Raw genomic sequence first — 11,726 nt, forward strand, 5'->3', positions numbered from 1 at the left:
TTTGGGGCCACTGTGCATTTTCTTTACCTCTCTGAAGGTAGACAGCCTTAAGACAGGAAAGCCAAAGGTAAAGAAAGAATTTTTTCCTATCATACTAAAAAAGGCGCTATGAGATACCAAAAAAACAAAAAAAAATTCTACCGTTGGTTCCTGGCCAGATTATTAACTGAATTTTCAGAACTAATGTCTCTCTTTCGAAGCTGCATGACTGTTTGATGAATTTTAGATGAAATTGTGTGCTCATCATTTTGGTCCAGATGAATAGTCAAGGGAGGCTTTTCAGCAAAATTTTAGACAAGTAGCCCAAAGGGAACTTCTAAAAAGATAATTTACAGGCAGGACTGACAGACAATAAGGGCTAAAGGAATGCTGAATGCCAGTTTTATCTCAGGTGAACAAGAAACATGATCAATTTATACATCCCTACAGCCTTTGGGGGGTTTTTTGAATTCTCACCTGGATTAAAGTTTTGATGCATGATGTTTTGACTTTTTTATTTACAGTTTCTGTCCTTCCTTTAAAGGTACAAAAGTTATAAAACAAAAGAAACCCTAGAACGTTACGTTTCATTTCAGCAACCAAGTATTGTCCTAGAGGCAGCTATTAGAATCTTGTATTTATCGAATGAGAAAATATTTAAAATTCAAAGGGAAAAAATGTGATACCAAATAGAAATTTATCATCTATTAAAATTTCAGGAAGATCTACATTATCTAAAGCCATTCTATAATTTTTATTCATATATTTTGTGGAGTTCACATATCTTTTTCTTACAGCAAACATAACACTGTAGGCCACAAGAAGCGGCAGCACTCTTGTTTAATTAGCAGCAAATTAATATTTTATATCTGGGTAACTGGACAATAAATAGCTGCCCCTTTGGGTGTGGATGTTTAAAATGTAGTTATCACTGCAGCTTCATAATGTGACTGCTAATTTACAGAGCTTATACACACACAAAAAATACGATCTTTGTCTATATTTTATACAAATACAACAGTAGTTTGTGAATACATTTTAAGTACATGATATACACGATAAGCCACTTGATTTCCCATATCACAGAAGAGCGATTTTAAATGCAATAAAAATATACAAAATTCAGCCTGGAATGCAGAGTTTTTCTTTTCTATTTTGACTCAAAACTTTATCATCAGAACATTTTTAGAGTACTAGTCCAAACACTTTTTCCATCAGCTAAAAATACAATCTCAGCAGTCCAGCTTATGTTCAGGCATGATGCAATCCATTTCCGCATGGATTCCCAGTTTTCGTTAAATTCAAAGGGCTGTTAGTAACATACAGCATGTTCTTCACGCCACACCATATCGTAAAGCCCACGTTTCGTTCTGAGTTACAGTCACCTCGTGGACAAAGCTGGGTTTTGTTCTGGTGACATCTGCACGTCCGAGATTTCCTTTTGCAAGTGTACATGAATACGTTGTTGTGGGTGGTGTTAAAGTCTTGTTAAAGACAAATGAAGTCACAGTATAAAAATATATTGTACACCTTTACGCCTAATGCAGTCCTTTTTTTCCTATGGATAAAAAAAACACGACTGAATGAGACAGAGAAGTTTGTAGCACCATGAAGAGTTGTATCCCAAGTTACATTAGCAGCATATGATCCAACAGAATATTGAAGGAGTGCTTCTGAGAAGATACACATTCATTCTGGTTCATCTGTACCACTGAAGCTTATACAATGAAGTGTTTTATACATTAGCAATAGTTCTGTTATTTCTAAGCTAGATAACTTATCAAAAGACACTGCCTTCCATCCTCAGAGGGCTGACAACGTTCGCGAAGGGCCTGGGGGGTGATCTGAGCGTGGCTTTACCATTGTGGGTGGGATCATCTCGACTTAGATGATCAGAAAGGAGCTCTGTATGGGTTTTTAGCACAGAACTACACAACACAACTTACGTGGCTCTATGGGATCACGACAGACTATCTGTGTGGTAGACAGCTGCGGACGCAGTATGAGAAAAATAAGACAAGGTCAACGTAGGCACTCACTTCTCAGAGATAACAGTCTGCCACTGCTAATGAAGAATACTCAGTATCTGAAAGATCTCCTCCAACGCCACGTGGATCTCAGTAGGCTAGAAGCAACTTGGGTGAACTGGTATTTTTTTTTTTTTTTTAATTTACATACTGGGAAGACAGTGTGTTTTGAGACACGTAAACCTTGTAAAAAAATAAACCATCGTAAAACCTTATGAAAAGACACACACTGATTCTGTGCAACATGGCAAATTGATAAGAAAACACTGTAAAAATGTACCTGTTTAAAATACCATCTACCATTTTTGAACACAAAGCATTATATATCAAAGGCCTACATATATATCATCTAATGGCACTTGGAACAAATTATAATAAGTCTTAAAATAAAAGGCATAACCTATAAGAAAGTTTCTGTAAAGGTTTAGATTCGTTTTGAAAGTGCTATATCTTGTAATATGTGTAGTATAGAGGTTGACCAAGCTCTATTTTGTAAAAAAATATTGGCCTATATATGTGTATTGCTTTCTAGATGAACGATCCTGAAAATATGTACTCTTTAACATTCATTATTAGCTTCATAAAGCAATCAGCTCTGGCTCATGTTTCAGTCAGTATATGGTTTTCAAAAACCGCTACTGTCCAAATTAACACAATATGTCACTATATTCCACAAGTGACTAAGAATAGTAAAAGCACAAGCAACAAATAGGCAAAAATACACAGCTTGGAAGAAACACGAAATGAAATGAAAAAGCTGCACAAAGAGTAGTGCATGGTCAGCCAGGACAACGTTCTGAAAAATGGAACCTGCTCGTAGGATTTTAAGATGCATGTCGTAACAGTGACCAACAGCTGAAAAGATGGTATTTGCATCCATCGGTGGAGAATATTGCTTACGGTGTCAAGATCCTTCCACGCTCATGCTTTCTGTGTCTGGTGATCTAATTTGTACAAACACACGGAAGGTCAAACTGAATGAGGTTCAATATCTTGTCTGAGGTCCAAATTCTAAACTGAAATATTTTTACTTAATGATAATCCCTTTTTTTTTTTTTTTTTAAAAACCAAGCAAAGGCACTACTAGAAATTCCAGGGATGATGATTCTGGCCACCGGAGAATGAAAACAGCATTGGCAGCAATTATTTTTAATCACATCCAGTTGACATAAAAATGTGTCATTTTTTTTTTTTTTTTTTTTTTTTAGGAAAAAAAAAAAAAAAAAGAGCCAGTTCGGTGTTACAGCCTTGTCAGACCATTGTGCAATTAAAATAAATGAGTCAGCCTCATGTTTAATATAGATTCTCTCAAAAGGGGTTTAGTGACCGCTACGGTCAATTTAAAAAACAAATTACCTGAATTCCCTCTTACTTGGAAGTGTTATTTCAAGTCTGTGGGGCAGCAACAGGCAAAGGGGTGTACATATGAAAATATGAGTCCACAATTTTAGCACTGGTGCCCTGGAAGATATGCCTCCACGTATTTGAATTCCACGCAGGGCGAGAATTAGGCTAAAAATATATATACCTACGTGGCGCCATTCCCCATTTCCAAAATGCTTTATTTAATAAATCATGGTACTCCCTTTTTAATTTTTTTTTAATTAGCAGTGAAATACAGCCTACTAAGGCCAACGTCTCAGTTTGTCATTCTGACTTCTCTTTAAGCAAATTTTAGACAAAATAAAGTAGTGCTTCCACACTTGTATTTGTGATTTTTATTTAAAAATAGGTTTTCTATTTATTTGTGCTCTGTCACCGGATTTCTTTCTCCTTTTTTTTTTTTCCAATGGTGATTAAAGCAATATTGAACACTAATCATTCAACTAGTGATTTAAGTAAGCAATCTGTTTCATAGAAACTAAAGGAGGCGGAAATAAAGCAGAGCTAAACGCCTACTTTCAGAGCAAATATTCTCCTAATCAAAAGCTTAGGAGCAGTTTGAAAAATTTAAAAATGCATTTCCTTATTAACATATATAATTTTAATGCCTTTGGAACACACTTTTTTTTAATAAAATGTAACTTTTAATAATAAAATTTAAATACATACGTATAAAAACTACTGCTCCTAGGATTAAAAACAAACAAACAAACAAACATAGGAGCATGATAAAATAACAGGAGCCCAAGCTCCTTAAGAGCCACTTTGATTCTATGAAGTGCGACGTGTGTGTACATACATATAATATATATAGTGAAACCCCCATTTACATTATTACAATTTACATTTCTCCACAAATTATACTACTCCCCAATATTTTAAATAGTGTATTCTATTCAGTAATCCGCACTCATTTTTAGGAATTCTTGGTAAACATCGAAATCTGCAGTGATAATTGGCCCTATAAAAGGGAAAAGAAGCTTCCACATAGGGCAGATGAGTGCTCAGAAATATTTTCCTCTCTCTTTTTTTTAAAGAGATATATACTCTTCTATAAACCCTCCCTCCTCATACCCACCCCAACAGACAGGGTCCCCAAATAAGGTGTTAACAAGTGCTTACTAGATATGTTTCTTAGGTTGATGCCCCAACTGATTATTAGCAAAACAGAATAATAATGCGACCTTTGAGAACATACGCTGGTTGCCTAACATGAAGAAAGCCCATGGTAACTGTTGTATTCGTTGAACACAATGTTCTCGATTGTTCTTTTCACAATCACTAAGAGAGTGCTTGTTTTGCTTTACTTTTCTCCCTCCCTCTACAAATTCAACTCATTTGCAACGTTCCTCCTATTTCCCAGGGACGTGTAAAAGTGGGGTTTTACTGTATATATTTTTAGTCGCTTAAGACTTTGTGGTCATTCCTCAAATAGTTTTCGAATGCATTTAACATTGAAGTCTCCGTCCAAAAATAGCAAGGAAAGATGAATTAACACTGAATAAGAAAGATGCCATGGGAGCAGGGCTGTTGTTTTGTTTTCTGTTTCTGGTGCTTAGGGACCACGAACTGCCTCAGATTCAGCAAGAAGTGACATAAGCGATGTGCTTTGACTTGACTCCTAAGGGATCTCGTTTCCACCCTGGCGACAGGGGACGCGATCCCCAGACAAGTTCCCAGGCAGAGCTACAGGTCTGTCATCCGTCTCCCTGCCTAGGGTCTCTCACCCTAGAAGCGGAGACACGTCCCCTCCGCCCCCCTCCCCCCCATCCCCTGCCGGGATAAACACACCTGTGTTCCCCAGCGGCTCTGGACTCTGGACCGACTGTACAATGACAATCCAAGGAAAACTGCTGGCTGTGCTTGACCTACCCTCTGGCCATGTAAGGTGGAAAAGACGAAAGAGATCCATCCAGAGACTGACTGAAGACTCTGACGCCATACACTATTAGTGTGAATCGAACGAAAAGAGAGCAAGAAGTATAAAACGTGGCAAACATCCTGTGTACTAAATTAAGGCCAACTCTTAAGTAACGTGGAATGCCGTGTCACCTTACTAGGGGTCTCCTTTTGCTACAGATACTGGTGCTTTGTGTTTCGGTTTCGTTTTCCTTATATGTGCATAATAAAGACGGCAAACGTTTGAGCCAGACGATAGCAAGTCTTCAAAATATACTGACCTGAAATTATGGTCTATCTAAGAAACGTATGTCATGTCCCCAGACTGGATTCTTAATTCATTTGAAGCTTTTGATTATTAATCCATTTAGAGGCTAGTAGAAATTTTACAACTCTCGGGTCATTCATATACATTTTAGAAAATTTAACTCTCTTGCAAAATTTTTTAATGAGCCAAATGTCAAAAGGTAGAGCCATTGTTATTGGACAAAAAATGAAAAATTTAAGATCTAACAGTAATTGGAACACGGGGTTGGTAAGACTTTACTACTAATAATGGCTTTCCTGTATGAGAAATCATCTTAAATTGTGACAGTTGGCAGTGAGTCAGGACAAAATACCCAGGTAAACATAACTGAACACAAATGGTTCCCAAGCTCATTTAAAAAGCTAGTTTCTATTTTATACTGGCTTAATGAAAACTGGTACTATACAGAAGCAGAAATTTGTATACTGTCTGCAAGTAGGCACTAAAATAAAAATGGTCACCTAAGGCAGGGCTACACACACACTGCTGTACCGGAGCCGCATCGTGGAACCTACTGAAAAGCTTGGTGGAAACGTGGCAGCGTCGTGCTTGTGCTTAAACTACTGGTGAAAGCTGCTGACAGCGAGTGCAGAGAGCCCAGGCCTATGGTGCCGGCAGGATCCGGAAGTTCCTGGGTTTGTGGCGGGAGCTGAGCCACAGAAGAATGTGCCTCCTCCTGCGGAGAGCTCACCCCAAGGCTCCCCACCGATATGGGGTTATAGGGGGGACCGCTTAATGGTATGAAATTAAACAGCTGAGAAAAGTCCAACGCTGCTGTGTTCAGGGGCTCGCTGATAGAAATCGAGCTTTTGGACAGGGAGAGGTCCCCCGTGCCATCATCCAGCGACCCGATCTGCGGCTCCAACGCTAGTTTAGACGACGAGGCTTGGGAGTCCTGGGAGGAGGGGGGCACGCTGCCTTGCAGTTCCATCAGGTAGCTCTCGATCTCCCCCTTCAGCGGCTGTTCCTTTTCGGGGATGGAAATGGCGTATGAGGTAGAACTGAACGGGTATTTGAAAGAAAGGTGGTGAGAGGGGTGGACAGCATCCATGTCTATCGGGCACGTCATGCCCAAAGGCAGGGTTGTGATCATCTGGTGGGCAGATCCCGAGCTCTGCATGGACTGGAACGGAGTGTTGTAGAGGTTCAGCTGCAGCGTGTTTGTGAACGGCTTCGACAACAGTTCGCTGGAAGGCAAGGACATCACCGGGAGGAGCTCGTCCTTGATGGGCACGGAGACGTTGCAGGTAAAGGGATCCAGGAAGTCCACGGGCTCCGTCTTGACCTTCCGGAGTTCCTGGTTGTGACTCTTCTTCATGTGCCGTGTCAGGTGGTCCTTGCGCCCGAACCTCTGTGCACAGTACTGGCAGAGGAAGTCCTTCCTTCCCGTGTGCACCACCATGTGTCTGCGCACGTCTTTGCGCGTGTAGAAGCGGCGGTCGCAGTGCTCGCACTGGTGTTTCTTCTCCTTCACGCCCCCCGACGACTTGCCCGCGTGGGACTTCAGGTGCTCCAGCAGCACGCCCGTGCTCTCGAACGTCTGCAGGCAGACCTTGCAGGTGAGGTCGCCGCTCGTGGCCGCGTGCAAGGCCAGGTGCCGCTTGAACCCGAGCTTGGTGTTGTAGTTCTTGCCACACTCTTCGCACGTGAACGTCTCTTTGTTGGGGTCGTGTGTGTGCAGGTGATTCTTCAGGTGGTCCTTCCGGTGAAACATTTTCTCACAGTAATTACACTTGTGGGTTTTCTCGGGAGAGTGCGTGGCCATGTGCCTTGAACACAGACATATTCTGTCAGCATCACGACAAAAACCGCCCGACCTCACTGTTCAAACGGAAGCTAAGCTGCTAGGCTAACCCAGAACTTCCCTCGGCTCGGACACTCTTTTAACTTAATACGCATCTGCTACGAGGGTAGTTAGTTACCACACCTAAACACTGCAGAGCTGGAGCCATCTAAGTCGCCACTTTAGTTTTCACTGGTTTTTAGCGATTACAAACGTTAACGAGCAAGGCTGAATATACTCACGTTAATGTCCACACCCTTTTCTTGCAATTTCTTTTTTGTACAAATGGAAATTCTACTCTCATTAAGCATTGCATTAAAAAAAAAAAAAATCCAAAAACACTAACACATAAAAGTCTGTGACTCAGAATGCTAAAACTAGCCAACGTCTAATCTACTTAACATTTCTCTCTGCAAATCAGCGGAAAGATGTGGATACAAATATATACGTTTACAATGGCTTCAAATGGCCAACATAATAGAAAATAGAATCTGAAAGACAAATAGAGTTTAATACCTTTGTAATTTGTACTTAGAAACAAAGGCTTTCGTGCAGTCTTGTTGTATGCACTTGTAGGGCCTCTCTCCTGTGTGAGAGTAGGAGTGGACCTTTAATTTCTCAACACTGTTAAAGGCCTTGTCACACAGTTGGCAAGGAAAGTTTTTTCTTGGTTTGGTTTCACCACGCTTACGTTTCCCTGAAGGGACTTTCTGGGTATCTCTTACTTCTGACAAATCACCAGGAATGACAGTGGCCATCGCAGCCTAAACCAGGCCTTCTTGTTGGACACTTGGGAACTGCCCAACTCCACTAAATGATTTAGCTTTAGGTGGCTTCTCAAGTTTCATGTGGTCGTAAAAGAAAGCAAAAAGGGACTGGAAAAAAAAAAATAAGAAACAACTAGTTTGTAACTAGATTTAATTTTTAAAAGTTTTATTTGCTATGTGATGCTTTTGAATTAAAAAAAAAAAGAAACCATAAAATGGATTCAGCTGGTCTAATGTAATATCTGTAGGCTTCTTTATATTTGTCAAAACACATATTAACGCATTGCTCAGAATGAACCGTTCACAGATCCCCTGAAATCCCACCTGACAAACGTCGTACTCAGGGAAAGCAGTCAGGAACTCTCGGGAAGCATCAAGACATGACACTAAAAGTGGCATTATTAAAGCTTCACTTTTTACAAGGGACTAGAGAACATAAATCTCGCTAAGAACATAAAAATGTTTCCGCAAGTATTTTGATGTCTAAAAATCATTTGTGCAATAATTTGTGCAAGCCAGGTCTAGTCACGCTCTGTGTTATAGGAAAATATAGATTAGCAGCCGAAAACTCTTTCAGGCACCTTGTGAACCATTTAGTCCAGGGAAGGAGTCCTCAAGGCACAGACACCAGAGGCCTGAAAGAGTTGAACGCATCACCCAAATTGAAAATTGATTCTTTATACCAGTGTCATCACACACAGAGGGATTTCTGAGTCAAGAGCAGAAATGACTTGTCTTCGTAACAAACATGCATTCTTGAAATGGTAAAACCTTTTGGTGTTACATTAGATGAGGATCAGGGTTCCCTGTCTCTTGGGTGGAAGCAATGATTTGGCTGAAGTAATTTTCCCCATCGTTTTTCACATCACAGAAAATGATGCTGTCCTTTGGGCACCCGAGGTGAGCGGCAGAGCCAGAGCTGGGGGACCAGAGTCTCTGACACACCTGTGACCCGTGTGAGTGTGAGCACACCAGTGGGCCTCGTGGCTTAGAGCACGATACCTGTGCAGGGATGCATCAGTGTAGAGGTGTGTCAGGTTGTAAAAGGTGTGTCAGAGTTTCAATTCATTATCGGTGCTGTGAGAAGGAAGGAGATGTATATATTGTATGGCAAAGAGTATGTCTACCTAGACAAAAACTTAAATTGACTGAAACCTTTGAAAATTTGTGGACAAGAGATAGGAAATATTATCAACTGTATTTCTCAGGGGAAGAAACCAACTCCCCAAAGATCCAATTGATATAAACAAGTTAGATGGTTCCTCAAGGTTCGTGAATGCTAGTTTTTAGCAAGGTATTTATTTTTAAGAGACACAGAAATAATACCAGCAACCTCTTTGAAAAAGATCGGATTTTAAATTGAAAATTGGCATGTGGCTAAAGGACTGTCATCAACTGCTAATCAATTGGATTTCTCATCCTATTATATATTCAGAAAACAATGAAAACCAACTTCTTTGTTTCACTCGTGTTTTGGCATCAGACTGACACTTGCCCTCGCGAGCTAGATGGATGATCTGACTTTTGCAGATTCCAGTTATCCTTTTGCAGGAGCTCCAAATTTAACCTACATTTTTGTAAAATTAAGTGTACATTACAACAGATCCTATTGCATTTTAATGTAGAGGCTATCATTAAACAGGCAAAATATAGCAATTATCCACTCATTTGATTAAAGTGTACAGCATATGGGTAAATTAATTGGTGTCTGGTTCACACAGCCTTTCTTCTTCAGTAGGTAGATACAGGCAAGGCCTTGCTACACGCTGTTCAAATTGCCTACGTCTCCTTTGCAGTTTAAAACTGACATTAACACAATGAATGCAGCTGACGTTACTACTGCTAACACAGTATGTTCCCTCTGCTTTTAGATTTTTCTGCATCTCAAGGACTTGTTCTTTTCCTGTTATATTTTCATTCAAGAGACAGCTTCTCTGCCTCTCTCAGAAATACCTATACAGCTATTCTGCTGTACCCAGTAATGACACCGTAAACTGGTATAAAGCGTTCTGCCAAAGCAGGAAAAAGGAATAATTTTGACTCTCTTATTTCCTAACGTGATGCTTTTGTGCACCTATTTAGAACACTGTGGGAAATAAGCTGATAAATGTTTCAACTGTAAAATCAACGTGGAATGCGAAGTATCTAAATCCCTGTATACGGCTAATATGTGAAAATATTTCAAAGACTGGTCGTATTTTGCCATGATTGTGTTATGAGACCCAACCATAATTGGGCAGAGAATTGCAGTTGAGAAAAATAACAACTTCTAAGTTATTGAAAAGAATGTACTAGAAGTGCGCCAGGAAACAACGAGCGTTTGGTCATGTGAAAATCGGTGATCCTCAATATGGAGTAACAAGTGAATTCTGCTACCTTTGGACGTACAGACTGAGCAATGAAGAATTGCAGATTTCAAATATTACACTTTTCTAAGACCAGCTGAAATTGTTTCATGGCTAACAATATCTTTTATCTCAATATAGTACAAAACTCAAATTACTTATAGGCGCATTTAAGAACTACAGGATAAACATAAAGTTGCGAGCTCAACATCGAATAAAAATCCAAATTCATAATATTCATAGCAATCAAATACTTTAAAGATACGTGCATAAAACTAGAGCGATTTCTGTTCAATGCATACCTGATGACAGATGGAAAAAGCGTCAGACCTTGATCTTAGCCAGTTCCATTGACTCTTCGTGGAAGAGAGCGGAATCCAGTCCTTCCCATTTTGGCCAATCTATGAAACAAAAAATAAGAATGGACTACACTCTAAACGGAACCAGTCCGCAAGTGATGGAAAATACAGGATCAAAGGATGGCAATTTCATGACACATGCTTTCATTCCGTACTCTGCTGAAGAGTCATGCACTAATTTTCACCAATTGCAAATCTTTATTAGTTCAAAGCACATTTACATGACCAAATTAAGGCAGAAACAAAAAGTAAAACAGTATTACCGAGATAAATGGCATTTGGTGATGCTGAATGACTCCCCACTTCTTTCCCAAATTCAATTTAATTTTTTAAGCCTAACTCGCCTACTGAGAGAAATGGATGTTAGGGTTACTATTTGTAAACCAAACGGATCAAGTTTTCGTTAAGCTAAATAATATTCGGGAAGAGACAAGCGCAGTCCTCTCCCGGGGAGAGCACACCTGTTGCCTGACAGCAGCCAGCAGGCTCCAGAGGACAGCACCTCCCAGGCTCACACGGCACGCGACGGTGCAACGTGGGCTTCTCTGGGCTACACCTGTGTTACCTGCGATACCCGCCAATTTATTTCTCAGAATGCTGCAAGCGCTGCTGAAATGTAGCAATAACTCTGTGCTCCTTAGATTTCAAAAGCATGCAAGGGAAGTTAAATATAGGTTTGCTACAGGAGAAGCGGTGTCAGGAAGAAAGCGTCATTTGGTTTTAAGAGATCATTGTTGAGAAATCTTAAAATATCTTAAAAAATGCTATTAGTAGCATGACCCTCCGTAGACTAAGAACGCGCATAGAAAAAAAATCGAATAATTCTGACTGTACACGTAAATGTGAAAAGAATAATGGTCAAAAAGCAGAAAAAAAT

The 11,726-nt window shown here is 40.0% G+C and overlaps 1 protein-coding gene across 2 annotated transcripts; it reads right to left on the reverse strand.

The window, feature by feature from the left end:
- Positions 1 to 6,098: 6,098 nt before the first annotated feature.
- Positions 6,099 to 10,871, reverse strand: PLAG1 (PLAG1 zinc finger). Of its 2 annotated transcripts, none has more exons than XM_024742644.1 (2): positions 10,793 to 10,871; positions 6,099 to 7,364 (listed from the first exon to the last, which is right to left on the reverse strand). In XM_024742644.1, the coding sequence occupies exon 2, from the start codon at positions 7,358 to 7,360 to the stop codon at positions 6,107 to 6,109; it is 1,254 nt and encodes a 417-aa protein (XP_024598412.1). In that variant the 5' UTR covers positions 7,361 to 7,364; positions 10,793 to 10,871; the 3' UTR covers positions 6,099 to 6,106. The 2 variants fall into 2 exon arrangements, with proteins under 2 accessions (XP_024598412.1, XP_024598411.1); XM_024742643.1 differs by lacking the exon at positions 10,793 to 10,871 and adding an exon at positions 7,895 to 8,136.
- Positions 10,872 to 11,726: the final 855 nt, after the last annotated feature.

This window comes from Neophocaena asiaeorientalis, unplaced genomic scaffold, assembly GCF_003031525.2.
Source record: "Neophocaena asiaeorientalis asiaeorientalis breed wild unplaced genomic scaffold, Neophocaena_asiaeorientalis_V1.1 scaffold226, whole genome shotgun sequence".
NCBI classification, from domain to species: Eukaryota; Metazoa; Chordata; class Mammalia; order Artiodactyla; family Phocoenidae; genus Neophocaena; species Neophocaena asiaeorientalis.